General features: G+C 39.2%; 1 protein-coding gene across 11 annotated transcripts in view; it reads left to right on the top strand.

The window, feature by feature from the left end:
* The window catches only part of ST7L (suppression of tumorigenicity 7 like), a 108,637-nt gene that overhangs the window by 57,999 nt on the left and 23,315 nt on the right, over window positions 1–27,323 (top strand). The window contains exon 12 of one of the 11 annotated variants that reach the window (XR_005215275.1): window positions 12,149–12,270. The exons of 9 other annotated variants lie outside the window; for them this stretch is intronic. Coding sequence is in view for 1 of the 2 variants with exons in the window: in XM_037826366.1 (XP_037682294.1) it covers window positions 11,317–11,337 (21 nt within the window). In the remaining variant the exon portion in view is untranslated. Of the gene's footprint in view, window positions 1–11,316; window positions 12,123–12,148; window positions 12,271–27,323 lie in introns of those variants that run through there. One more of the 11 variants, XM_037826366.1, reaches the window with a different exon arrangement.

A 27,323-nucleotide genomic window follows, 5' to 3' on the forward strand; every position in this document is an offset into this window, starting at 1 on the left:
AACCTCTCTCTCCTGTCTTTTCCTATCAGCCTGTAGCAGTCCCTTTAGTAGTTCTTGTAATGCTGGTCTCTTATTCGCAGACTCTCTCAGTCTCTGTTTGTCTGAAAATATTTTAATCTCTCCCTCATTTTTGAGGGACAGTTTTGCTGGATATAGAATTCTTGGTTGACAGTTCTTCTCTTTCAGTATCTTAAATATATCATACCACTGTCTTCTCGCCTCTATGGTTTCGGAGGAGAAATCTGTACATAGTCTTATCCAGCTTCCCTTGTATGTGATGGATTGCTTTTCTCTTGCTGCTTTCAGAATTCTGTCTTTGTCTTTGACATTGGACAATGTGATCAGTAAGTGTCTTGGAGGAGGTCTATTGGGACCTATTCTGTTTGGGGTATGCTGTACTTCTTGAATCTGCAGTTTTCTGTCTTTCATAAGAGTTGGGACATTTTCAGTGAATATTTCTTTTATTATTCTTTCTGCATCTTTTCCCCTCTCTTCTCCCTCTGGGACACCCATAACACATAGATTTGTGTGCTTCATGTTGTCACTTATCTCCCTAAGACCCTGCTCATACTTTTCCATCCTTTTCACCATCTGTTCTTTTGTGTGTATGAATTCAAGTGTCTTGTCTTCCAATTCACTGATCCTTTCTTCTGCCTGTTCAAATCTACTGTTGTATCCTTCCATTGTCTTTTTCATCTCCTCCATTATGCCCTTCATTCCCATAAGTCCTGCCATTTGTTTTTTCAAGTTTACGAATTCTTCTTTATGGTCATCCAGGGTCTTCCTTACATCTTTCATCTCTGTTGCTATATCTTCCCTCAGTTCATTAACTTGAGTTTTGAATTGATTTAGGAGATTTGTTTGATCTTCCTCCAGTTCATTGAATTGATTTAGCATTAGTTGCCTCAACTACTGTATCTCAGTTGAACTATTAGTTTGTTCCTTTGGCTGGTCCATATTTTTGTGTTTCCTAGTATGGCTCGTTGTCTTAAGCTGTCTAGGCATCTGACTTTCTTGATTAGTTTATTCTTGAGGTTGTTTTCACTCGTTTACCTAGGGTTTTCTTGTTGGTTGGCTTTGTTCTCTAACCTTTGGTGTTCATTTCAGCTTATTCTAGGCCTCAACTAAGATTGGAGTTTTTCACCTCTTGTTTTTCTGTTTCTTGCCCTGCCTCTAAGTAGCCTTTTTGTGTGATTGTCTCCTCAGATATGGTCAACCCCAATCAGGTTTTCCCAGTCCAGAGAGACCCAGGTCTCAGGAGAAGAGTATGGAGTTTCCTTGAGAATGAGACCCTACTGTGAGGCCTATAGATTCTGTGCTTTTCCTATCCTGTCCAGCAGGTGGCACTTGTCAGCCCACAGCTCCCCCACCAGTGTAAGGAGGTATGGAGCCTTTAGTTCTCCTGGTGACTGTTACCCTTTCAGGGCCTGACTGGCTGAAGTTGAATTCTGAATTCCAGCCCCTGAGGTCTGAGTTCCCTGAAGGGGGGTGCCACTGGAGCTGGACCACACCCCCCTTCTCTTGGGGAAACTATGGTCTTTAGTGAGTTGTCTCCCTCACTAGACTTATTGCTTTGTGTCTCAGAGCTATCTTACCTCTGGTCTTGCCTGGGCCCAAATTGAAAGTCTTTGAGGCTTTCTGTAATTGGCTACTTAGAATAGTTATTTTTTTAAAAAAAGAAAATAAGATTAAAAAAAAATAAATAAAGAAAAAGGCCTGGTATAGAGTATTTAAAGAAAAGAGCTTTAATTCAGTCCTTGCAGTTCTGATGGGCTATTGAAATGCAAAAGGACAAGGAGTTGGAGAGCAATTGAGGTGCAAAAAAAAAAACCAGAGAAACCAGCTTTTCTGAGAAGGGCCCTGGCCCCCTGATTTGCATATATGCCTGATTCTGTTTGAGCCCAGCCCTTCTCTGTATTATGTTCATCCCGAACTCCAAAAGCCTCGTTTTTGTTTTTGTTTTTGCTAGCCCTGTCTCCTCTCCACCAGGCTGACTGTTCCCAGATTCTCTAGTGTCTGGTCTCAGTTTATCTATGATTGGAGTTTTTGTTCAACAATCTGAGTTTGTTAATCAGTTCTGCAACCGCAGTTCTCCTCCCTGGTTCCCAGCACTGATGGTCCTTCCACCCTCAGGAAACCAGCCACAAAACAGTCTGTTGTGGCTGGCAGGGAGGGGCGCGGGCCCCCTGGCCATGAGAATTTATAGATTTTGCTTATCTCGTCTGCTCCACACACTCGTGACTGTTGTATGACCATGTCCAAACTCAGATTCCTCTGCGGTGTCTGTTCCACACAGTTCCTGGCTATCTACCAGCTGCCCCACAGGAGTAACTAAAACACACCTCACCATTCTGCCATCTTCTGAATAGCCTCTTAGCCATCTCGTCTAGAATTGGCAAATTCTCCTATAATAAACGAGGCCTCGGGTATGGCTTAGTTCTCTGGATTTCTGTCTTCTTTGGACTGTGGCCAGGCAATTCTTTAACCTCTTGTTAATTCTCTATTTTTAAAAGTATTTTCTAGTTGTTCTTATTGGAAAGGTTGATCTGAATCACCCAGTCTTCCATTACTGGAAGCAAAAGTCTGTAAATTCATTTATATGAGATTTTCTATTCTCTAATGCTGCAGAGTGGTTAAGAGCATGAAATCTAGAACCAAACTGCTTAGATTTGAATTCTGGCTCCACTATTTCTTACCTGTAAGACCTCGGTCAAGGTACTTTACTTCTCTATACCTGACTTTACTCACTTGTAACATGGGGTTAGTATTTCCTACATCACAGGGTTGTTGTGAGGATTAAGTGAGTCATATCTAAAGCGTTAGAAGAGTGCCTGACACATAGCAAACATCATAGAAGTGATTGTTATTGTTATAACCAGTATGGGATGGGAATCTGTTACTTGGGTGAGAACATAAGTAGCAGTTATTGATCAGAATTTTTCAAATCAAATAAACCATTAAGATTCATGAAGTTTTTTTTTTTTTAATCTGAACTTAAAGTAACAAAATTTGGACTATCTGCTCCCTATGATTATGGACTTCTTTTCTGCTTAGAAAACCATCTCATACATAATGTATTCTCAGCAGTAATAATTCTGATGTGTGCAATGATTTTCAAAACTACTGAAAGAGGCACTTTGGGGGTATTGGAAATATCAGGCACTGCTCTAATTATAAAATTAAATTGTTGGACAGGTATTATGTATTAATTTCCAGATTGAATATGCTCTAGATAATCTGTGATGCTTTCATGCATTCTGTTTTTGAGATTAAAAACATATACACAAGAAGGGACTTCTGGAAAAGATGGCGGAGTATGGAGCTCCAGGACTAGGTCCATCCACCAAAACTATTATACAGTCAAAACTTGTCTTAAACAACTATTTTGAAACCCTAGAGGCCAGAAAAATACTGTACAGAATCCAGGGAAGAGTGGGAGGAACAGGCTGATAAACTACGATAAAGAACAGTAAATTGCTCTATCAGTGTGGTAGCTACTGGCATCCATCCCTCACTCTCACAGAAGGCTGCCTTGGGGTCCAGTCCCTGACTAGCTTGCTGATGACAGAAAGGGACATAAAAATCCTCTTCCTCAAGAAAAGGGCGGGCATGGAGGATCATTGATCACAGTTTTTGTTTAGTGAATTTGGATCACTTGGGGCCTGGCTCTGACGGCAGCTATTGTTTCAACCTACCCCAAACAAGAGCAGAGACAGTGGAGATTTAAAGACACAGTGCTTCCTTAAGGCTGCAGGGGACAGTTAGCTGAAGGGCTACATTTGCTGGGCAAGCCAGGAAAGTTCAGGTTTGGGGAGACATTGGAGAAACTTTTGGCACCTTTCCTGATCCCTTCCCCAGGGCACTTTGGAGCTGGACTCTGCCCTTTTTATGGTCCTTGGCCCTACTTTGGCTGGGAAGGACTAGCTTGGGAAAGTCCCCTCTGGGGTGATTCTCCTCCAAGAATTTGCCCTCCAAGCAAAAGTAGCTTGAGACAACGAATGCAGTGTAAAAATCCATAGAGGTGGACAGTCTCAGACAAAGGCCTGCCAGCTTCAAACCCCTGGAGAGGGTGGTCTGTTTCCTGGGAAACAGAGGGGACAACCAAACTCCTGTAAACATGGGAACTCCAAAACAACTAACAAGCAAAAGCCCAGGACAAGACAGAGGCCCAAAGAGACGGGAAAACCCTGAACACTGTATTCACCTTGGGAAGAACTTCCTGGTAGGAAGGCTAAAGCTCAGGAAAATCTGTCTTATCATTTGATGGTTACAAAACCAAGAAAAAGACATCTCAGGGAATAAATCCCTGAGTTAACATTTTAAAATATTAAAATGTACAGTATGCAACAAAAGAGTAAAAGACAAAGAAACTGGAAATGATGGCTCATCCAAAGGAAGAAGATAAAGATACAGAAAACACCAACAAAGAAGATGAGAATGTGGGCATATCGAACAAAGCCTTTTAAAAAAATTATCTTAAACATGCTGAAGGAGATGAAGGAGAGTACAGAAAAAGAACTAAAGGATATCAGGAAAACAATGAATGAGCAATATAAGAATCTAAGTAAAGAGATAGATATTTTATAAAGGAACCAAACACACTGCTGGAGTTGAAGACCACAATAACTTCAAATGTTGGAGAAGATGCAGTGAAATAGAAATACTCATTCATTTCTGGTGGCAATGTAAAATGGTGGATCCACTGTGGAAGATAGTTTGGTGGTTCCTCAGAAAACTGACTATAGAACTACAATATGACCTGGCAATCCCACTACTAGGTATGTACCCCAGAGAATTAAAAGCAGGACTCAAACAGATATTTGCACACCAACATTCATAATGGCATTGTTCACAATTGCCAGAAGATGAAAGCAACCCAAGTGTCCATCAACCGATGAATGGATAAATAAAATGTGGTATATACATACTATGGGATATTATGGAGCTGTAAAAAGGAATGAAGTCCTTACATGTGCAACAATATGAATGAACCTGGAAGAGAACATACTGAGTGAAATAAGTAAGACACAAAAGGACAAATATTGTATGATCTCACTAATTTGAAACAATAAGAAAAAACAAACTCATAGAGTCAGAGTCTAGAACATAGGTTACGAGGGGATGGGGTGGGGATAGGGAATGGCAAGTTAAGGTTTAAAATGTACAGATTCCTTGTTTGGAATGACAGAAATGTTTTTGAAATCGATGGTGGTGATGGTAGCACATTTTGAACACAATTAACAGCCCTGAAATATATATCTGAATGTGATTAAAAGGGGGAAATGTTAGATTGTGTAAATGGTAGCAAAAAAAGTTTTAAACGTCTATAGAAATATGCTACACAAACCATGAACCCTAAGTTAAACCAGGAATTTTAATTAATAATACAGTTATAAAACTGTGCTATCAATTTTTTTATATTACAAGTTTTTTTTTAATTGAGATTGTTCACATACCATACAGTTATCCAGAGATCCAGTGTACAATCAGTTGCCCATGGTACCATCATACAGCTGTGCATCCATCACCACAATTAACTTTTTTTTTCAATTTTTAGAACATTTTCATTACTCCAGAAAAGAAATAAAGACACACAAAAAAAGGAAACTCAAATCCTCCCCTACCCCTAAGCAAACCCCCACCTTTATTGATTCATAGTATTGTTAAGTACATTTGTTACTGTTGATGAAAGAATGTTAAAATACTACTAACTATATATAGTATATAGTTTGCAATAGGTGTATTTTTTCTATATGCCCCTCTATTAATTCTAGTTATAGTGTCATACATTTGTTCTAGTTCATGAGAGAGATTTCTAATATTTGTACAGTTAATCACAGACATTGTCCGCCACAAGATTCGCTGATTTATACATTCCCATCTTTTAACCTCCAGCTTTCCTTCTGGTGACATATGTGACTCTGAGCTTCCTCTTTCCACCACATTCACACACCATTCAGCACTGTTAGTTATTCTCACAACATGATACCATCACCTCTGTCCATTTCCAAACGAAGTTCACCCTAGTTAAACATTCTGCTCATAATAAGCAACCGTTCCTCATTCTTCAGCCTCATTCTATATCCTGATAACTTACATTTCATGTCTATGAGTTTGCATATTATAATTAGTTCATATCAGTAAGATCCTGCAATATTTGTCCTTATGTGTCTGTCTGTCTTCACTCAGTGTAGTGCCATCAAGGTTTCTTCATCAACCTGTTTTTTTTAAGACGGTTTTGTTCACACACCATACATTCCATTCTAAGTAAACAGTCGATGGTTTCCTGTACAGTCACGTATTTATGTATTCACCACCGTCCCCACTATCTATATAAGGACATCTCCATTTCTTCCACAAAGGATGAGGAAGAGTCAAAGAAGGTAGAGAGACAAGAGAAAAAGAAAAAAAAAGAAACAAAACAAAACAAAACAAAACATGACAGCTAGGAAGCAGCAAAAGGAAAGATCGTCTTCTAGTTTGCTAATGCTGCTGGAATGCAAAACACCGGAAATAGATTGACTTTTATAAGGAGGGGTTTATTTGATTACAAAGTTACAATCTTAAGGCCGTAAAGTGTCCAGGGTAACGCATCAACAATCAGGTACCTTCACTGGAGGATGGCCAATGGCATTCGGAAAACCTCTGTTAGCTGGGAAGGCATGTGGCTGGGATCTGCTCCAAAGTTCTGGTTTCAAAATGACTTCCTCCAGGATGTTCCTCTCTAGGCTGCAGCTCCTTGAAAACATCACTCCTAGTTGCTCTTGGGGTGTTTGTCCTCTCTTAGCTTCTCCAGAGCAAGAGTCTGCTTTCAACGGCCGTCTTCAATCTGTCTCTCATCTGCAGCCACTCTCTCAGCTTCTGTGCATTCTTCAAAGTGTCCCTCCAGGCTGTAGCAGGCTTGCTCCTTCTGTCTGAGCTTATATAGTGCTCCAGTAATTCAATTCAGACCCACCCTGATTGGACAGGGCAACACCGCCATGGAAATTATCCAACCAAAGTCATCATCCACAGTTGGGTGGGGAGCATCTCCACGGAAACACCCAAAGAATTACAATCTGATTAACACTGATAGGTCTGCCCACACAAGATTACATCAAAGATAATGGCATTTTGGGGGACATAATACACTCAAACCAGCAGAAATAGCATTAAACTAATGTAGAATAAAGAGTCCCATACTGTGCCAGTTTGAATATATTGTGTCCCCCAAACGCCATTATCTTTGATATAATCTTGTATGGGCAGATGTTATCAGTGTTGATTACATTGTAATTCTTTGAGTGTTTCTTTGGAATGCGCCCCACCCAGCTGTGGGTGATGACTCTGATTGGATAATTTCCATGGAGGTGTTGCTCCACCCATTTGGGGTGGGTCTAAGTTGATCAGTGGAGCCATATAAATGAGCTAACATGACAGAAGGAACTCAGTGCAGCTGTGAGTGACATTTTGAAGAGGAGCTATAGCCAAGAGGGACACTTTGAAGAATGCACAGGAACTGAGAGAGGAGCTGCAGATGATGGGACATTTTGAAGACAGCCGTTGAAAGCAGACTTTTGCTCTGGAGAAGCTGTGAGAGGAAAAACGCCCCAAGAGCAACTAAGAGTGACATATTTGAGGAACTGCAGCCTAGAGAGGGATGTCCTGGAAGAAAGCCATTTTGAAACCAGAACTTTGGAGCAGACGCCAGCCATGTGTCTTTCCAGCTAACAGAGGTTTTCTGGACGCCATTCGCCATCCTCCAGTGAAGGTATCTGATTGCTGATGTGTTACCTTGGACACTTTATGGCCTTAAGACTGCAACTGTGTAACCAAATAAAACCCCTTTTATAAAAGCCAATCCATTTCTGGTATTTTGCATTCTGGCAGCATTAGCAAACTAGAACACATACCCTTCCCCTATGCCCCCCCATATGCATTTAGCTTTGGTATATTGCCTATGTTATATTAAAGGAAGCATAACACACTGTTTCTGTTATAGTCTCTAGTTTACATTGATTGTATTTTCTCCCCAATCCCACCCCATTTTTAAGACCTTGCAATATTGACATTCATTTGTTCTACCTCATGTAAAAACATATTTGTACCTTTTATTAGAATCATTGAGCACCCTAGGTTTCACTGAATTATACAGTCACAGTCTTTAGCTTTCCTCTTTCCTTCTGGTGTCCCACATGCTCCTAACCTTCCTCTTTCAACCATACTCACAGTCATCTTTCTTCAGTGTACTTACATTGCTGTACTACTGTCTCCCAAAATTGTGTTCCAAACCTCTCACTCCTGTCTTCCTTTCTGTCTGTAGTGCTCCCTTTAGTGTTTCTTGTAGAGCAGGTATCTTGTTCACAAACTCTGTCATTGTCTGTTTGTCATAGAATATTTTAAGCTCTCCCTCATATTTGAAGGACAGTTTTGCTGGATATAGGGTTCTTGGTTGGTGGTTTTTCTCTTTCAGTGTTTTAAATTTATCACCTCATGTCCTTCTTGCCTCCATGGTTTCTACTGAGAAATCCACACATAGTCTTATCAAGCTTCCTTTGTATGTGATGGATCACTTTTCCCTTGCTGCTTTCAGGATTCTCTTTTTATCTTTGACATTTGATAATCTGATTATTAAGTGTCTTGGCATAGGCCTATTCAGATCTGTTCTGATTGGGGTATGCTGCCCTTCTTGGATCTGTAATTTTATGTCTTTCATAAGAGATGGGAAGTTTTCATTGATTATTTCCTCTATTATTGCTTCTGCCCCTTTTCCCCTCTCTTTTCCTTATGGGACACATACATTCCTTCATTTCATTTTGTCCTTAAGTTCCCGGAGACGTTGCTCATATTTTAACATTCTTTTCTCTATCTTTTCTTTTGTGTATAGGCTTTCAGGTGCCTTGTTCTCCAGTTCCTGAGTGTTTTCTTCTGCCTCTTGAGAGCTGCATTTGTATGTCTCCATTGTGTCTTTCATCTCTTGTGTTGTGCCTTTCATTTCCATAGATTCTGCCAGTTGTTTTTTCAAACTTTCAATTTCTTCCTTATGTACACCCAGTATTTTCATTATACACTTTATCTTTTTTGCCATATCTTCCCTAAACTTTTTGTATTGATTTAGTATTAGTTGTTTCAATTCCTGTATCTCAGTTGAAGTGTAAGTTTGTTCTTTTGACTGGGCCATAACTTTGTTTTTCTTAGTGTAGGTTGTAGTTTTCTTTTATCTAGGCATCTGGTTTCCTTGGTTACCCCAATCAGATTTTCCCAGACCAGAATGGGCTCAGGTCTAAAAGGCAGTAGTATCACATCTCCCTGAGGGTGTCTTAGGGTGATACACCCTGTGAGGCCTTGGATCACTGTGCTTTTCTGCCCAGCATGTGGCACCTGTCTGCCTGTCACTCCAGACTGGTATAAGGAGGTGTGGCACATGGCTGTTTTTCCCAGGCTCTGGGGTCTTGTTCTTAATGGAAGGTGGGTAATAGAGCTTGGCACCACCTCTTTCCTCTTAGGGAAGATACACCCCCTAAGGAGAGTCATTAGCATTTGAATAGTCTCTGACTCTTCTATCTCTGCCCTTGTCTGGGTCTGAGCACTAGGGAAAATGGCTGAGGCTTTCTCCACTTAGTCAAAAATGGGACAGAAAGCCCCCCTTCAGGGTCAGTCTGCAGACTCCCTTGCTTTCACTCATCTGCTAGAGACACCACCCAGTCCTCTGGGCTTCCCCTCCCTCCCAGAGAGGTCCTCTGGCTCTCCAAGGTCAGTCGTCACCAAAAAAGCTTCTGTCTGCTTGTTGGGGACTTGTAGCTTGTAGTGAGCAGTCCACACTTGTTAATTAAAACCACTTTTGGAGCTCAGCTGAGCTATCGCTTGCTCAGAGAGTGCTGCTCTCTAGCACCATGAGGCTTTGCAGTTTGGGCCATGGGGGGAGGGGGCTCCCAGCTTGGATCCGCAGTTTTTACTTGCAGATTTTATGCTGCGATCTCGGGCATTCCTCCCAATTCTGGTTGGTGTATGATGAGTGGATGGTCACGTTTTCCCTCCCGCAGTTATTCCAGATTATTTACTAGTTGTTCCTGGTTGTTTATTAGTTGTTCCAAGAGGACTGACTAGCTTCCACTCCTCTCTCTGCCACCATCTTCTTCATCTACTCTCTTGCTATCATCAGTTTTAACAAACGTTCCACACTAAAGCAAAGTGTTAGAGGTGAGGTGGTGTATGGGAATCCTGTAGTTTATGTATGATTGTTCTGTAAACTCACAACTTCTCTTATTAAGAAAAAAAAATACACATACACTGAAACACTACAAAACAATTCTGAGAGAAATTAAGAGTTAAATAAATGGAAATATATGCAATTTTTATGGATTGGAAGACTCAATATTTTTAAGATGATAGTTCTCCCCAAATTGGTCTCTAGACTCAGTGCATTGCCTATCAAAAATCCCAGTAGTTTTGTTTGTAAAAATTCACAAGCTCATCCTAAAACTTATATGGAAATGCAAAGGACCTAGCATAGCCAAAACAATTTTGAGAAAGAAGAACAAAGTTGGAGGACTTACACTACTCACTTTCAAGACATTATAAAGCTTCAGTAATTAAAACAGCATAATATTGGAATAAGGATAGAAATATAGATCAATGGAAGATAACAGAGAGTCATGAAATAAACTTACACACTTACTGTCAGTTGATTTTCAACCAGAGTTTCAACAATTGGTGCTGGTACAATTGAATGTCCATATGTAAACCAAAACAAAAAAAAGAAAGGAAGGAAATAGATCATAGACCTAATCATAAGAACTAAACTTTTAAAACTTCTAGAAGAAACCATAGAAGAAAATCTTGTTACCTTAGGTAGGGAAAGATTTCTTAGCTATAACACTAAAAAAAATGATCCATAAAAGAAAAAAATTGTAAATTGGACTTCTTCAAAATTAAAAACTTTTGCTCTTCAAAAGACATTATTAAGAAAACGGAAACACAAACCAAATTGGGAGAAAACATTTGTACATCATATATCTGTTAAAGGACTTGTGTCCAGAATGTATAAGGAACTCTTACAACTCAATAATAAGAGGACAAATAATTTAAAAATGAGCAAAAGATTTGAACAGACACTTTACCAAAGATATAGAAGTAGTTAATTAGCACATGAGAAGATGCTCAGCATCAGTCATTAGGAAAATGCAAAGTGAATCCCACTAAAATGGGTATACTCACAAAGACTGACAATACCAAGTATTGACAAGGATGTGGATTATAAAGTGGCATAGCTACTCTGGAAAACAGTTTTGCAGATAAATGTGTACTTACCACATCACCCATCATTTCCATTCTCAGGTATCTACCCAAGAGCAATGAAAACATATTAATACAAAGACTTATATGCAAGTGTTCATAGGAGCATTATTCACAGTAGACAAAAACTTGAAATAATCCGAAGACAGGTGAATTAATAAATAAATTGTGGTAAGTCTATACAAATGTGATATATCAACAATAGTAAGGAACAAGACATTTGTACATGTAACAATATCAGTGAACCTCAAATATATTATGCTAAGTGAAAGAAGCCAGACACAAAAGATACATGATTCCATTTGTACGAAACTCTAGAAAAAGTGACACAAGAGAGACAGAAAGCAAATCAGTGGTTACCTGAGGTTGGGGTTGCAAGTGGGGACTGACTACAAACAGGCATGAGGGAACTTCTTGATGATAGTTGCACGACTGAATAAATGTATTAGAGACTATTAAATTGTATACTTACAATGGGTTAATTCTGTGGTATGTTAAGTCTACCTCAATAAAACTGATAAAATGTATATACTTTAACATTTCAAAATCATTTTTATTTGTAAGTAGGAATTGACATGTTTTCTCCTTTTCTAAATGGCCAGGCAAGTTGACAATTCAACTCTATGAAAATATCCATCTAAAGTAAAATGTTACTACAAACTTACAATTTTGTTTGTAGATTTGATACTTTAAGCTGAGTGTTATCAAACTGGATAATTATAAAGGGTTTTTTGTTTTGTTTTGTTTTGTTTTGTTTTGTTTTGTTTTTGAGAAATTTAAAGCTCCAAAAACCTGGCTAATATCCAACTTAAATAACATTAATGTTATATGAACTGGGAGAGCTGTGGATTTTGTGGCTGTCTGTTTTTGCTAGGATCTTGCAACTGATGAAGTATGTACAGACTTCTTCTGTTATGGTCTCTATTCCTGACTCGCAGCTGGAGCAAGCAAACATAAAGGGCTTTCGGAGTTGTCTTCCTCAGACTTCAGCTATAGGTCGTGATAATTTATTTAACCTAATGAACATTGATATTTTAATATATATTTTTAAATCACCTATTCTTACAAATTTATTATGAAAATTTGTCAAATGGTTGTATGAATCCTTGGAGTAAAATGACGGAGGATGAAGTTGTTTTAATATCAAATATTTATTGGCAGCTTTCCACATAACTGCACCAGAAATGACTGGAGGTCTAAAGCTGTGCAATTTGTTAGAGCTGGAAAGTATTAGAAGTGCAGTAGAGAAAGAGCACATAAATTTCTTTAGGCTATGAATTTTCTTCTAGGTATCGCATTAATATTGATTTTGTTGTACAGATTTTTTTATTCTACAAATGAATTTCAGTGTATAGTAACTATGATAGTACTGCAGTAAAAAAAATTAGAACAGCATATTTTCATGGTTTTTACTTACCTTTCATAACCTAGCTATGCTATGGCTTTGGTTCAACAAACTTTTTTTTTTTAGTCACCAAACAAGAAAAATGATAGCGTATCTTTCAGTTGCTATAGTAGGTAAAACTGTAGTTTTTTAGTTTTCAAGTAGAAAATGTTTCATATATGTTGTAAATATTTCACAGCATCCTATTTCAGTCATTCTGGCATCTCATATTCTTAATTATCCAACCATCAAGTAGTTTTATGGAAGGTTTTCTTTTTTATTCGTTGTGATGATTCACATACCATAAAATTCACCTTTTTAAAGTACACAATTTACTGGTGTTCAGTATATTCACAAGGTTATACAATCATCACAACTATCAAATTCTAAAACATTTTCATTACTCCAAAAAGAAACCCTGTACCCATTAGCAGCCACTCCCCATTCTGTACCCCCATCCCTGGCAGGCACTAATCTATTTTCTGTCTCTATGGATTTGCCTATTCTGGACTTTTCATGTACATGGAATCATACAATATGTGGTCTTTTATGCCTGACTTTGTTCACTTAGCATAATGTTTTCAAGGTTCATTCGTGTTGTAGCATGTACCAGTACTTCATTCTTTTTTTTTTTTAATCATTATTTTATTGATATATATTCACATACAACGCAGTCATACAAAACAAATCGTACTTTCGATTGTTTACAGTACCATTACATACTTGTACATTCATCACCTAAATCAATCCCTGACACCTTCATTAGCACACACACAAAAATAAAAAGAATAATAATTAGAGTGAAAAAGAGCAATTGAAGTAAAAAAGAACACTGGGTACCTTTGTCTGTTTGTTTCCTTCCCCTATTTTTCTACTCATCCATCCATAAACTAGACAAAGTGGAGTGTGGTCCTTATGGCTTTCCCAATCCCATTGTCACCCCTCATAAGCTATATTTTTATACAACTGTCTTCGAGATTCATGGGTTCTGGGTTGTAGTTTGATAGTTTCAGGTATCCACCACCAGCTACCCCAATTCTTTAGAACCTAAAAAGGGTTGTCTAAAGTGTGCATAAGAGTGCCCTCCAGAGTGACCTCTCGGCTCGTTTTGGAATCTCTCTGCCACTGAAGCTTATTTCATTTCCTTTCACATCCCCCTTTTGGTCAAGAAGATGTTCTCCGTCCCACGATGCCGGGTCTACATTCCTCCCCGGGAGTCATATTCCACGTTGCCAGGGAGATTCACTCCCCTGGGTGTCTGATGCCACGTAGGGGGGAGGGCAGTGATTTCACCTTTCAAGTTGGCTTAGCCAGAGAGAGAGGGCCACATCTGAGCAACAAAGAGGCATTCGGGAGGAGGCTCTTAGGCACAACCATAGGGAGGCCTAGCCTCTCCTTTGCAGCAACCGTCTTCCCAAGGGTAAAACCTATGGTAGAGGGCTCAACCCATCAAACCACCAGTCCCCTATGTCTGTGGTCATGTTAGCAACCATGGAGGTGGGTTAGGCGAATACCCCTGCACTGTCCACAGGCTCCTCAAGGGGGCACTACATCTTTTTTTTTTTTCCTTGTTTTTCTTTCTTTTTTTTTTTTTTTAACTTTCCCTTCTTTTTTAAATCAACTGTATGAAAAAAAAAAGTTAAAAAGAAAACAAACATACAATAAAAGAACATTTCAAAGAGACTGTAACAAGGGAGTAAGAAAAAGACAACTAACCTAAGATAACTGCTTAACTTCCAACATGTTCCTACTTTACCCCAAGAAAGTTACATAATATAGCAACATATCTGTGAACTTGTTCCTACTATATCCATCAGAATTTAACAGACCATAGTCATTTCTGGGCATCCCCAGAACGTTAAATAGCTTATCTGTTCTTCTTGGATTATTGTTCCCCCTTCCTTAATTGCTCTCTACTGCTAGTTCCCCTACATTCTACATTATAAACCATTTGTTTTACATTTTTCAAAGTTCACATTAGTGGTAGCATATAATATTTCTCTTTTTGTGCCTGGCTTATTTCGCTCAGCATTATGTCTTCAAGGTTCATCCATGTTGTCATATGTTTCACGGGATCGTTCCTTCTTACTGCCGCGTAGTATTCCATCGTGTGTATATACCACATTTTATTTATCCACTCATCTGTTGAAGGACATTTGGGTTGTTTCCGTCTCTTGTCAATTGTGAATAATGCTGCTATGAACATTGGCGTGCAGATATCTGTTCGTGTCACTGCTTTCCGATCTTCCGGGTATATACCGAGAACAGCAATCGCTGGATCGAATGGTAGCTCTATATCTAGTTTTCTAAGGAACTGCCAGACTGACTTCCAGAGTGGCTGAACCATTATACAGTCCCACCAACAATGAATAAGAGTTCCAATTTCTCCACATCCCCTCCAGCATTTGTAGTTTCCTGTTTGTATAATGGCAGCCATTCTAACCGGTGTTAGATGGTATCTCATTGTGGTTTTAATTTGCATCTCTCTAATAGCTAGTGAAGCTGAACATTTTTTCATGTGTTTCTTGGCCATTTGTATTTCCTCTTCAGAGAACTGTCTTTTCATATCTTTTGCCCATTTTATAATTGGGCTGTCTGTACTATTGTCATTGAGTTGTAGGATTTCTTTGTATATGCAAGATATCAGTCTTTTGTCAGGTACATGGTTTCCAAAAATTTTTTCCCATTGAGTTGGCTGCCTCTTTACCTTTTTGAGAAATTCCTTTGAGGTTCAGAAACTTCTAAGTTTGAGGAGTTCCCATTTATCTATTTTCTCTTTTGTTGCTTGTGCTTTGGGTGTAAAGTCTAGGAAGTGGCCGCCTAATACAAGGTCTTGAAGATGTTTTCCTACGTTATCTTCTAGGAGTTTTATGGTACTTTCTTTTATATTGAGATCTTTGGTCCATTTTGAGTTAATTTTTGTGTAGGGGGTGAGGTAGGGGTCCTCTTTCATTCTTTTGGATATGGATATCCAACTCTCCCAGCCCCATTTGTTGAAAGGACCATTATGGCTCAGTTCAGTGACTTTGGGGGCCTTATCAAAGATCAGTCGGCCATAGATCTGAGGGTCTATCTCTGAATTCTCAATTCGATTCCATTGATCTATATGTCTGTCTTTGTGCCAGTACCATGCTGTTTTGGCAACTGTGGCTTTATAATAAGCTTCAAAGTCAGGGAGTGTAAGTCCTCCCACTTCGTTTTTCTTTTTTAGAGTGTCTTCAGCAATTCGAGGCATCTTCCCTTTCCAAATAAATTTGATAACTAGCTTTTCCAAGTCTGCAAAGTAGGTTGTTGGAATTTTGATTGGGATTGCATTGAATCTGTAGATGAGTTTGGGTAGAATTGACATCTTAATGACATTTAGCCTTCCTATCCATGAACATGGAATATTTTTCCATCTTTTAAGGTCCCCTTCTATTTCTTTTAGTAGAGTTATGTAGTTTTCTTTGTATAGGTCTTTTACATCTTTGGTCAAGTTGATTCCCAGGTACTTGATTTTTTTAGTTGCTATTGAAAATGGTATCTTTTTCTTGAGTGACTCTTCAGTTTGTTCATTTCTAGCATATAGAAACATTACTGACTTATGTGCATTAATCTTGCATCCCGCTACTTTGCTAAATTTGTTTATTAGCTCTAGTAGCTGTATCGTCGATTTCTCAGGGTTTTCTAGATATAAGATCATATCATCTGCAAACAATGACAGTTTTACTTCTTCTTTTCCAATTTGGATGCCTTTTATTTCTTTGTCTTGCCGGATTGCCCTGGCTAGCACTTCCAGCACAATGTTGAATAACAGTGGTGACAGCGGGCATCCTTGTCTTGTTCCTGATCTTAGAGGGAAGGCTTTCAGTCTCTCACCATTGAGTACTATGCTGGCTGTGGGTTTTTCATATGTGGTCTTTATCATGTTGAGGAAGTTTCCTTCAATTCCTACCTTTTGAAGTGTTTTTATCAAAAAGGGATGTTGGATTTTGTCAAATGCTTTTTCAGCATCTATTGAGATGATCAATTGATTTTTCCCTTTTGACTTGTTAATGTGTTGTAATACATTGATTGTTTTTCTTATGTTGAACCATCCTTGCATGCCTGGAATGAACCCCACTTGGTCATGGTGTATGATTTTTTTAATGTGTCTTTGGATTCGATTTGCAAGTATTTTGTTGAGGATTTTTGCATCTATATTCATTAGGGAGATTGGCCGGTAGTTTTCCTTTTTTGTAGCATCGTTGCCTAGTTTTGGTATTAGATTGATGTTAGCTTCATAAAATGAGTTAGGTAGTGTTCCATTTTCTTCAATGTTTTGAAAGAGTTTGAGTAAGATTGGTGTCAGTTCTTTCTGGAAAGTTTGGTAGAATTCCCCTGTGAAGCCATCTGGCCCTGGGCATTTATTTGTGGGAAGATTTTTGATGACTGATTGGATCTCTTTGCTTGTGATGGGTTGGTTGAGGTCTTCTATTTCTTCTCTGGTCAGTCTAGGTTGTTCATATGTTTCCAGGAAATTGTCCATTTCTTCTACATTGTCCAGTTTGTTGCCATACAGTTGTTCATAATATCCTCTTATAATTTTTTTTTAATTTCTTCAGGATCTGCAGTTATGTCACCTTTTTCATTCCTTATTTTGTTTATATGGGTCTTCTCTCTTTTTGATTTTGTCAGTCTAGCTAGGGGCTTGTCAATCTTGTTGATCTCAAAGAACCAACTTTTGGTGATATTTATCCTCTCTATTGTTTTTTTGTTCTCTATGTCATTTATTTCTGCTTTAATCCTTGTTATTTCTTTTCTTGTACTTGGTTTAGGATGGGTTTGCTGTTCATTTTGTAGCTTCTTCAGTTGATCCATTAGTTCTTTGATTTTGGCTCTTTCTTCCTTTTTGATATATGCGTTTAGTGCTATAAATTTCCCCCTCAGCACTGCTTTTGCTGCATCCCATAGATTTTGGTATGTTGTGTTCTCATTTTCATTCGTCTCTATATATTTAGCAATTTCTCTTGCTATTTCTTCTTTAACCCACTGATTGTTTAGGAGTGTGTTGTTTAACCTCCAGGTATTTGTGAATTTTCTAAGTCTCTGATGGTTATTGACTTTTAATTGTATTCCATTGTGGTCAGAGAATGTGCTTTGAATAATTTCAATCTTTTTAAATTTATTGAGGCTTGTTTTATGTCCCAGCATATGATTTATTCTGGAGAAAGTTCCGTGAGCACTAGAAAAGTATGTGTATCCTGGTGATTTGGGATGTAATGTCCTGTATATGTCTGTTAAATCTAATTCATTTATCAGATTGTTTAGGTTTTCAATTTCCTTATTGGTCTTCTGTCTGGTTGATCTATCTATAGGAAAGAGTGATGTGTTGAAGTCTCCCACAATTATTGTGGAAACATCAATTGCTTCCTTTAGTTTTGCCAGTGTTTCTCTCATGTATTTTGTGGCACCTTGATTGGGTGCATAGACATTTACGATTGTTATTTCTTCTTGCTGAATTGCCCCTTTTATTAGTACGTAGTGGCCTTCTTTGTCTCTCAAAACATCCCTGCATTTGAAGTCTATTTTATCTGAGATTAATATTGCTACACCTGCTTTCTTTTGGCTGTAGCTTGCATGAAATATTTTTTTCCATCCTTTCACTTTCAGTTTCTTTGTGTCCCTGTTTCTAAGATGAGTCTCTTGTATGCAACATATTGATGGTTATGGTTCATTTTTTTTGATCCATTCTGCGAATCTATATCTTTTAGTTGGGGAGTTTAATCCATTTACATTCAAGGTTATAACCGTGAAGGCATTTCTTGAATCAGCCATCTTATCCTTTGGTTTATGTTTGCCATATTTTTCCCTCTCTCTATTAATATCCTTTATTGTACCCATACTGAATCTCTTTAGTACTGAACCTTTCTCCAAGTCTCTCTGTCCTGTCTTTGTTTCTCTGTCTGTAGGGCTCCCTTTAGTATCTCCAGTAGGGCAGGTCTCTTGTTAGCAAATTCTCTCAGCATTTGTTTGTCTGTGAAAAATTTAAGCTCTCCCTCAAATTTGAAGGAGAGCTTTGCTGGATAAAGTATTCTTGGCTGGAAATTTTTCTCACTCAGAATTTTAAATATATCGTGCCACTGCCTTCTTGCCTCCATGGTGGCTGCTGAGTAGTCCCTACTTAGTCTTATGCTGTTTCCTTTGTATGTGGTGAATTGCTTTTCTCTTGCTGCTTTCAGAACTTGCTCCTTCTCTTCTGTGTTTGACAGTGTGATCAGTATATGTCTCGGAGTGGGTTTATTTGGATTTATTCTATTTGGAGTTCGCTGAGCATTTATGATTTGTGTATTTATGTTGTTTAGAAGATTTGGGAAGTTTTCCCCAACAATTTCTTTGAATACTCTTCCTAGACCTTTACCCCTTTCTTCCCCTTCTGGGACACCAATGAGTCTTATATTTGGACGTTTCATATTATCTATCATATCCCTGAGGTCCATTTTGATTTTTTCAATTTTTTTCCCTATTCTTTCTTTTATGCTTTCATTTTCCATTCTGTCATCTTCCAGGTCACTGATTTGTTGTTCAACTTCCTCTAGTCTTGTACTATGAGTGTCCAGAGTCTTTTTAATTTGGTCAACAGTTTCTTTAATTTCCATAAGATCATCCATTTTTTTATTTAGTCTTGCAATGTCTTCTTTATGCTCTTCTAGAGTCTTCTTGATTTCCTTTTTATACCGTACTATGGTCTCATTGTTCATCTTTGGTTCTTTGAGTAGCTGCTCTAGATGCTGTGTCTCTTCTGGTCTTTTGATTTGGGTGCTTGGGCTTGGGTTATCCATATCGTTTGGTTTTTTCATATGCTTTATAATTTTCTGTTGTTTTTGGCCTCGTGGCATTTGCTGAAATTGATAGGGTTCTTTTAGGGTTTGTAGACCTATTGAAGTCCTTATCTCTAATTTATCAGATCTACAGCTTCGTGGAGTACACTTTCTCTAACTAACCAGCAGGTGGCGTCCACGAGCCACCTGTTCTCCACAAGCCAGTTCTCCCCTGCTTAGCCTTTTTGGTGAGTGGGGGAGTGAGTCTTGTGGGGCCCAATTGGTGTACCAAGTTTGCGTGTGTAGTTGGTGTTGCCTGCCCTGTTAGTGGGGCGTGTTTCTGGGCAGTCGGGGAGGGGGGGTGGCCCTAACAATCAAATCTCCCTGGTGATCCTAGAGTTTTAAAGCTGGTGCAATAGTCTAATCCTTCAGTTCAGTCCTGCCACAGTTTGTCTCTGCCACTGACCCACAAGTCCTTGGTATTGGCGTATGGCTCCTGAGACTTGCAAGTGGGCCCGTCTTCCAGGCCGTGCACCCCGGGTCCTCTGTTGCGGGATGACTGTGCTATGTCACAGGTGAGTGCCGTCCCCCCAGGGCAGTTCTGGGCTGCTGGGCTGTGTAGGGAGGCTCCCAGTCTGCTCAGATGATGGTTGAGTGGGGCTTTGTTAATTCACACTGCTCCACCTTCCCAACTCTGGGACAGTCAGCTGAGGTTGCAGGGAAGGCTAATGTCCACGCCCAGTTTTGTGGTGTGTGCCTGTTATTTGAAGCACTTCCGTCACACTGGGTTGTCTGGGGCAGCTCTGGGCTATGGGGCTGGCGATGGGCAGGAGTGTTTCCTGTCCACCAGGATGGTGGCTGTGAGCGGACACCCCCCTTTTCTTGGGAAGTTGTGGTGTTTAGTGAATTTTCTCAGCCACTGGATTATTGCCTTTTGTCTCAGAGCTCTCTTAGTTCTGCTCTTGACATGACGTGCCCAATTTGAAAGTCTTTGTAGCTTTCTGTATTGGGCTTCTTAGAGTAATTGTTTTAGAAAAAGAAAAAAGGATTTAAAAAAAAAAAAAGAAAAAAAAAGGGCCCTCCTCAGAGATCTAATGGGTTATTGAAATGCTTATAGACAAAGCAACCAGGGCCATTAAGGAAAGGTCCACAGAGCAGAGAGATCAGCTTTTCTTCAGGATTTGCATATGCGTCTCAAGGCCTGAGCTCCGCCCTTCCCCTTTCTGTGTTTACCAGAACTCCAAAAATCCTCTGCTTTTATTTTGGAGTTTTTCGTGTTGTTTTTTTTTTTCTATGCCTGTCTCCTCTCTGCTGGGCTGGCTGCTCTCAGATTCTCTGGTGTCTGGTCTCAGTCTATCTATGGTTGGAGTTTGGATCAGTAGAATGAGTTTCCCATAAGGGCTGCCACTGCAGTTCTCCCTTCTCCTTCCCGGAGCTGACAGCCCCTCCTCCCACGGGACTGAGCCTGGCAGGGAGGGGCGCGGGTCCCCTGGCCGCAAAAACTTACAGATTTCGCTGATCTCAGCAGTTCGACATTTTCATGAGTGTTGTATGAAGTATGCCCAAAGACAGATTGCTCTGTGGTGTCCAGTCCACGCAGTTCCTGGCTTTCTACCTACTTTCCTGGAGGAGTAACTAAAACATACAGCTCACCAGTCTGCCATCTTGCCCCGCCTCATTCTTTTTTATATGGCTGAATAATTCCATTGTGTGGACATACAACATTTTGTTTTCATTCATCAGTTGATGGGCATTTGGATTGTTTTCCACTTTGGGGCTATTATGGATAATCCTGCCTGGAGCTTTTATGTACTGTACTAGTTTTTATGTGAACACATTTTCAGTTTTCTTGGATATATACCTACAAGTGAAATTGCTGGATCATGGTGATTCTGTTTAACTTTTGAGGAACTGTCAAACTGTTTTCCAAAGCAGCTGTACCATTTTATATTTGCACCAGCAATATGTCTGGGATCTAATTTCTCCATATCATGCAACACTTGTCTCTTTTTCATTATAGATTTCCTAGAGGTCGTGAAGTGGTATCTCATTTTGGTTTTGATTTGCATTTACTTAATGACTTAGGATGTCGAGAATCTTTTAATGTGCTTATTAGCCACTTATATATTTTCTTTGGAGAAATGTCTATTCAAGTCCTGTCCTTGTTTTTAAATTAGGTCACTTGTCTTTTTAGTATGAAGGGTATTCTTTAACATTATTAGTACAGTAGGCCATTGACATTCTTGACTATTGTGATCCATATTTGAAGATACCATAATATAATTTCAACCATGAAATGTAAACATGAGAATGGGTCATGAACCATGTTGAGATATGGATGTTGAAGAATCAACTAGTAAGTTACTCACATGTGCACAAGTCCAAGAGCACACAGCTCAAATTTGTGCCTTAGCAAAATGATGACTTATAAATCATGAGTATTTAGAGCTACCACAGATACTTGAAACTGTAAATGTTAAGTCCGTGAATGTCAGTGATCTATTATAGATATAATTGTTCTTGGTATGACACTTTAAACATTAATTAGAATAGTACTGTCCAACTTTAATTTAGATCTAATAATAGCTTGTTGCAATATCTCATTGACGGTATTTTTTTCTAAACATACTACCACCAAATTCTTCTAAATTTTATTATGTTATATTTAAATTTGAAATAATTACTTTTAAAACAATATCACAGAGGAACCTAAGATGGAGGCTAGGTGAGACAGGGCAAAAAAACACCTCCATGAAAAATACTAGATAAAAGCCAGAAAGTGACCCAGAACACCAGTTCCAGCTATGCGCCAGCCAATCAAGGTCTGCTAAATCAACACGGACCATGCATTTGGTGAAACTGGGAGTCTGCATTCTGACACGAGTGAGTGAGTCAGCTGAAAGTCCCGCAGCCGCGCTATGGTGTGGGGAAACCGTGGGTTGGCATTTGGAGACGGACTAGTTCTTTTAAAAAAAAAAAAAAAAAAAACTGGGAGCGGCTGTGGTTACAACGGTGAGAACCATGCAGTGAAGCACAGCAGGAGCGGACTGGGCCAGGTACCTCAGCAGAGGTTCTGGAAGAACACGGCTGAGAAGGGGGGCCTGCTCAGAAATCCCAGGGACTCTATGCCAAAAACCTTGGAAGGTTTGACTATTAAAGCTGCCCTGCCTCCCTAACCACCCAGACACACGCCCCACATTCAGGGCAGACAGCACCAACAACACACCCAAACTTAGTGCACCAATTGAACCACACAAGAATCTGATCCCCACACAGCACAAAGACAAAGTTGGGGAGAACTGACTTGAGGGGAATAGGTGACTTGCGGATGCCATCTGCTGGTTAGTTAGGAAAAGTGTACACCACCAAGCTGTAGATCTGACAAACTAGCGACTGATATTCTTTATATCCTGAAAGAACCCTATAAGTAAAGCAAACGCCAAGAGGCCAGAAACAACAGAAAATCTTAAAGCATATGATAAAACCAGATGATATGGAAAACCCAATCCCAGACACCCAAATCAAAAGATCAGAAGAGACATGGTACTTGGCGCAATTAATCAAAGAACTGAAGACAACCAACCAGAGTATGGCACAGGATATAAAGGACATGAAGAAGAGCATGGCACAGGATATAAAGGACATAAAGAAGACCCTAGAAGAGCATAAAGAAGAAATTGCAAGAGTAAATAAAAAAATAGAAGATCTTACGGAAATAAAAGAAAATGTTGGCCAAATTAAAAAGACTCTGGATACTCATAATACAAGATTAGAGGAAGTTGAAAAAACACTCAGTGTCCTCAAGGACCACAGAACAGAAAATGAAAGAACAAAGGAAAGAATGGGGAAAAGTTGAAAAAATTGAAATTGATCTCAGGGTTATGATAGATAAAATAAAACGTCCAAATTTAAGATTCATTGGTGTCCCAGAAGGTGAAGAGAAGGATAAAGGTCTAGAAAGAGTATTCAAAGAAATTGTTGAGGAAAACTTCCCAAACCTTCTACACAATATAAATACACAAAGCATAAATGCCCAGGAAACTCCAAATAGAATAAATCCAAATAAACCCACTCAGAGACATTTTCTGATCAGACTGTCAAATACTGAAGAGAAGGAGCAAGTTCTGAAAGCAGCAAGAGAAAAGCAATTCACCACATACAAAGGAAACAACATAAGACTAAGTAGTGACTACTCAGCAGCCACCATAGAGGCGAGAAGGCAGTGTCATGACATATTTAAAATTCTGAGAGAGAAAACTTTCCAACCAAGAATACTTTATCCAGCAAAACTCTCCTTCAAATTTGAGGGAGAGCTTAAATTTTTCACAAACAAATGCTGAGAGATTTTGCTAATTAAAGACCTGCCCTACTTCAGATACTAAAGGGAGCCCTACTGACAGAGAAACAAAGAAAGGAGAGAGAGAGATAGAGAAATTTAACGGAATATATAGAACATTGCATCCCAAATCACCAGGACACACGTTCTTCTCTAGTGATCACAGATCTTTCTCCAGAATAGACCATAGGCTGGGACATAAAACAAGCCTCAGTAAATTAAAAAAAAAATTTTTGCATTTATTCAAAGCACATTCCCTGACCACATGGAATACAAATAGAAGTCAATAACCATCAGAGACTTAGAAAATTCGCAAACAACTGGAGGGTAAAAATGAGAGGGAGATGAAAACATTCCCAGATAATCAAAAGTCGAGGGACTTCATCACCAGTAGATCAGTCCTATGAGAAAGGCTAAAGGGAATTGAGCAGGCTGAAAGGAAGGGACTCTAAACAATTGACTGAAACCACATGAAGAAATAAAGATTTCCAGTAAATACCAATATTACTATATTTTTGATTTGTAACTCCACTATTTACTTCCTACAGGATCTAAAATACATGAACTGTAATGACAAATCAGTGGTTTTGGACTCAATGTAAAATACGTAATTTTTGACAAGAAATACATAAAGGTGGGGGAATGGAGGAGTATAGGAACCTGGTTTACGAGTCCTATTGAAGTTAAGTTGGTATCAAAGAAAAACAAGATTGTTATAGATTTAAGAGGTTAAATTTAAGCCCCAGAGTAAACAGAAAGAAATTATCAGAGAATATGACCATAGAGATGAAAAGTAGAGTATGGGTTATGAGAAGTTGGGGAAGGGGCAATGGAGAGTTAAGAAATGAGTGTAGGGTTTCTGTTTGGGGTGAAGGGAAATTTCTAATAATGGATGGTGGGAAGGTGATAGCATTGCAACATTCTAAATGTGATTAATCCCACTAATGGAATGCTAGGGAGGGGTTGGAATGGGAAGATTTAGGCTGTATCTATGTTTCCACAATTGAAAAAAAAAAAAAAAAACGAGAAGATGACTGTCTAAATAGATAATGACAATTAAATGCCAAGGATGATCCTGGATGGGATCTGAGGATGGAGGAGAGGAGGCTCAAAGGGACACAGTTGGGACATAAGAAAAAAAAACAGGAAAAACAGAATGTAAGCTTTGTGTCAATGTTGAATTTCTTGAGCTTCTTAGCTGCGCTTAATGGGCTTGCATAAAAGAATGTTCTTGTTCATGGGAATTGTATATGTGAATTATATTGCTTGTTCAAGGATGTGTGCAGCTTGATCTCATATGTTCAGAAGACAGAGCAATGGATGATGGATGATAGATAGGCAGGGAGGGAGGGAGGGAAAGAAAGAAATGGTGGTGTGACAGGATGTTGAAGTTGGTGGATCGGGGTATCGGGGGACGGGTCGGGGTATGCTGGAGTTCTGTGTATTGGTTTTGTATTGTTTTTGCAACTGTTCCTGTAAGTTTGAATTTATTTCAAAATAAAATTTTAAAAAAAATCACATAGTAGAATCTCCAGAAATATATCCAGTATATACTGTTCAGTAATTTTTTTTTTTTTTTTTTGAGACATGAGCTTTTATTATGGGGCTTACCTACAGGGTGGGGAAGTTGCGTCACATTGCCCTTAATTCACGAGTTTCTCTGAATGGATTCAGGAGCTGCTCTGAATGGTGGCAAGTTCAGAGCTCAACGTGGAAATAGTCTGCACTTTGTGGGTGCTGAATAAGCTGGTTAAAAGGGCTCGATATTCCAATGGGTATGAGAACATAAGGCAGGGAGTGGGGGTTCTGCAACCTAGGGAGGGATTGATTGTAATCAACAAGGAGGGGAGGAGGATTATAGATTATCTTGTAGATAACAGTATCTCAGGAAGTCTCAGGGAGCACGTGGTTTCAGGTATAGCACCTGATATTACAAGGAGAATAGGTCAAACCTTAACTGTTCTAGGTCAAGCAAACTGCTGTGTGCAGCCTTCAAGACACTTGGGGATCTGGGGCTCCCATAGTCAACCCCTATGCAGCAATTTGTGTTGACCATAGGACAGACATTGCATCCATAATTCACAATAACGATACAGTGAACAGCAGAGTACAAGTAAACCAGTACATATGGACAGTAATCCTATTAACAAGTGGTGCCATGGCCAAGTTAAGGAATTAAACCATTTGGACAAAGGATCATCAGATGATTGTTCAATATTTTGTATATGATCTTGCATGTGATTAAGAACTTGGGTTACATTTTGCAAGTTATCAGATACATATACACAACACTGAATATTAATTAAAGCACAGGTACCACCTTGGGCAGTGGTTAAAATATCCAGAGCCATTCTGTTTTGTAAGACCACTTTTCTAAGTTGTGTAGTTTCTTCATTAAGCAATGATTTAGCTAATTTTGACTCATTGAGTGCTTGTGCGGTGGTGGTTAGCTAAAGCAACTACATGTTCTTCAGTTACTGTGGTGGCACAACCTGGGGCTAAAATAGCTAAAGGATAAAACTACCAGGCAGTCTGCTTTATTCTATATCTAGTTCTTACCATTTCCTAACATTGACCACACAAATAGATTTCCCTTTCCACACATTCTGCAACTTTATTTATCCATATAGGTTTTGTCCTAATTTTCTTTTTCTTCATTCTGAAACAACCAGTCATTTAGGACAAAACTACTTTTCTTTTCTTTTTAATGTAAAACATCCTTTATACGTCTTTTACTTAAGTTACCAATATAATTTCAGAAACCGTTTTCAAGCAAACGTTCTACGGCATACAATTACCACTAACATTATAACTGGTTAGAATAGTGCTAAATACTTAAAACACTTTAGTTAATGCATTGTTGAAATAGTAATATACAATTTTTTAGCAAGAATTAATAGCACATGTAGGAACAATATATAAGCTGAGTTTTCATTAGTGGAGAGAAGAGTTCCAGGTGAGGAGGGTTTTAAATGCCATATTTTCTCCCCTAGGGGAGCCTGTCCCTTCAGGGGTCAGATCTACAGTTAGTTTGGGGTTGCAAAGTTGTGCATACAGTTCCCTGGGGAATGGGGGGGAGTGTTCAGATAGGAAATATAAATAATCTTTGGTAAAATACCCCATGGACTTAGGTTTCCCAACCGTATGTGGCTGCATGGACCAGAACCAGAGCCAGTTGACCTTCTTTTCCCAATTTCTAGTGTTTGTGGCACAGGCAGAGAAGATTGTTATTGCTGCCTTGCTGCTGGTTAAGAGCAGCTGGCCCCCTTATTTGACCTTGTAAGGCCTGCATGGGGCCTGCGTTTACCATTTCCCCAGGAGCAGGAGCCGCAGCTTTGGGTCTGGAGTTAATGCTGGTACAGTCGTAGAGTCCACTGTTGTAAAGAGTTTCTATCAACCTTTAAGGGTTCCTTTAAAAGGCCATTCATTCTTTCAATTAACCCAGCTGCTGTGGGATTATAGGGCAAGTGAAACTTCCAAAGGACATTATGTCTTGTAGCCCAGGCCTGGATTATTGCCCAGTGAAGGGGGTTCCCCTCTTGCTGTCCGC

The sequence above is a fragment of the Choloepus didactylus genome, chromosome 2 (assembly GCF_015220235.1).
Source record: "Choloepus didactylus isolate mChoDid1 chromosome 2, mChoDid1.pri, whole genome shotgun sequence".
NCBI classification, from domain to species: Eukaryota; Metazoa; Chordata; class Mammalia; order Pilosa; family Megalonychidae; genus Choloepus; species Choloepus didactylus.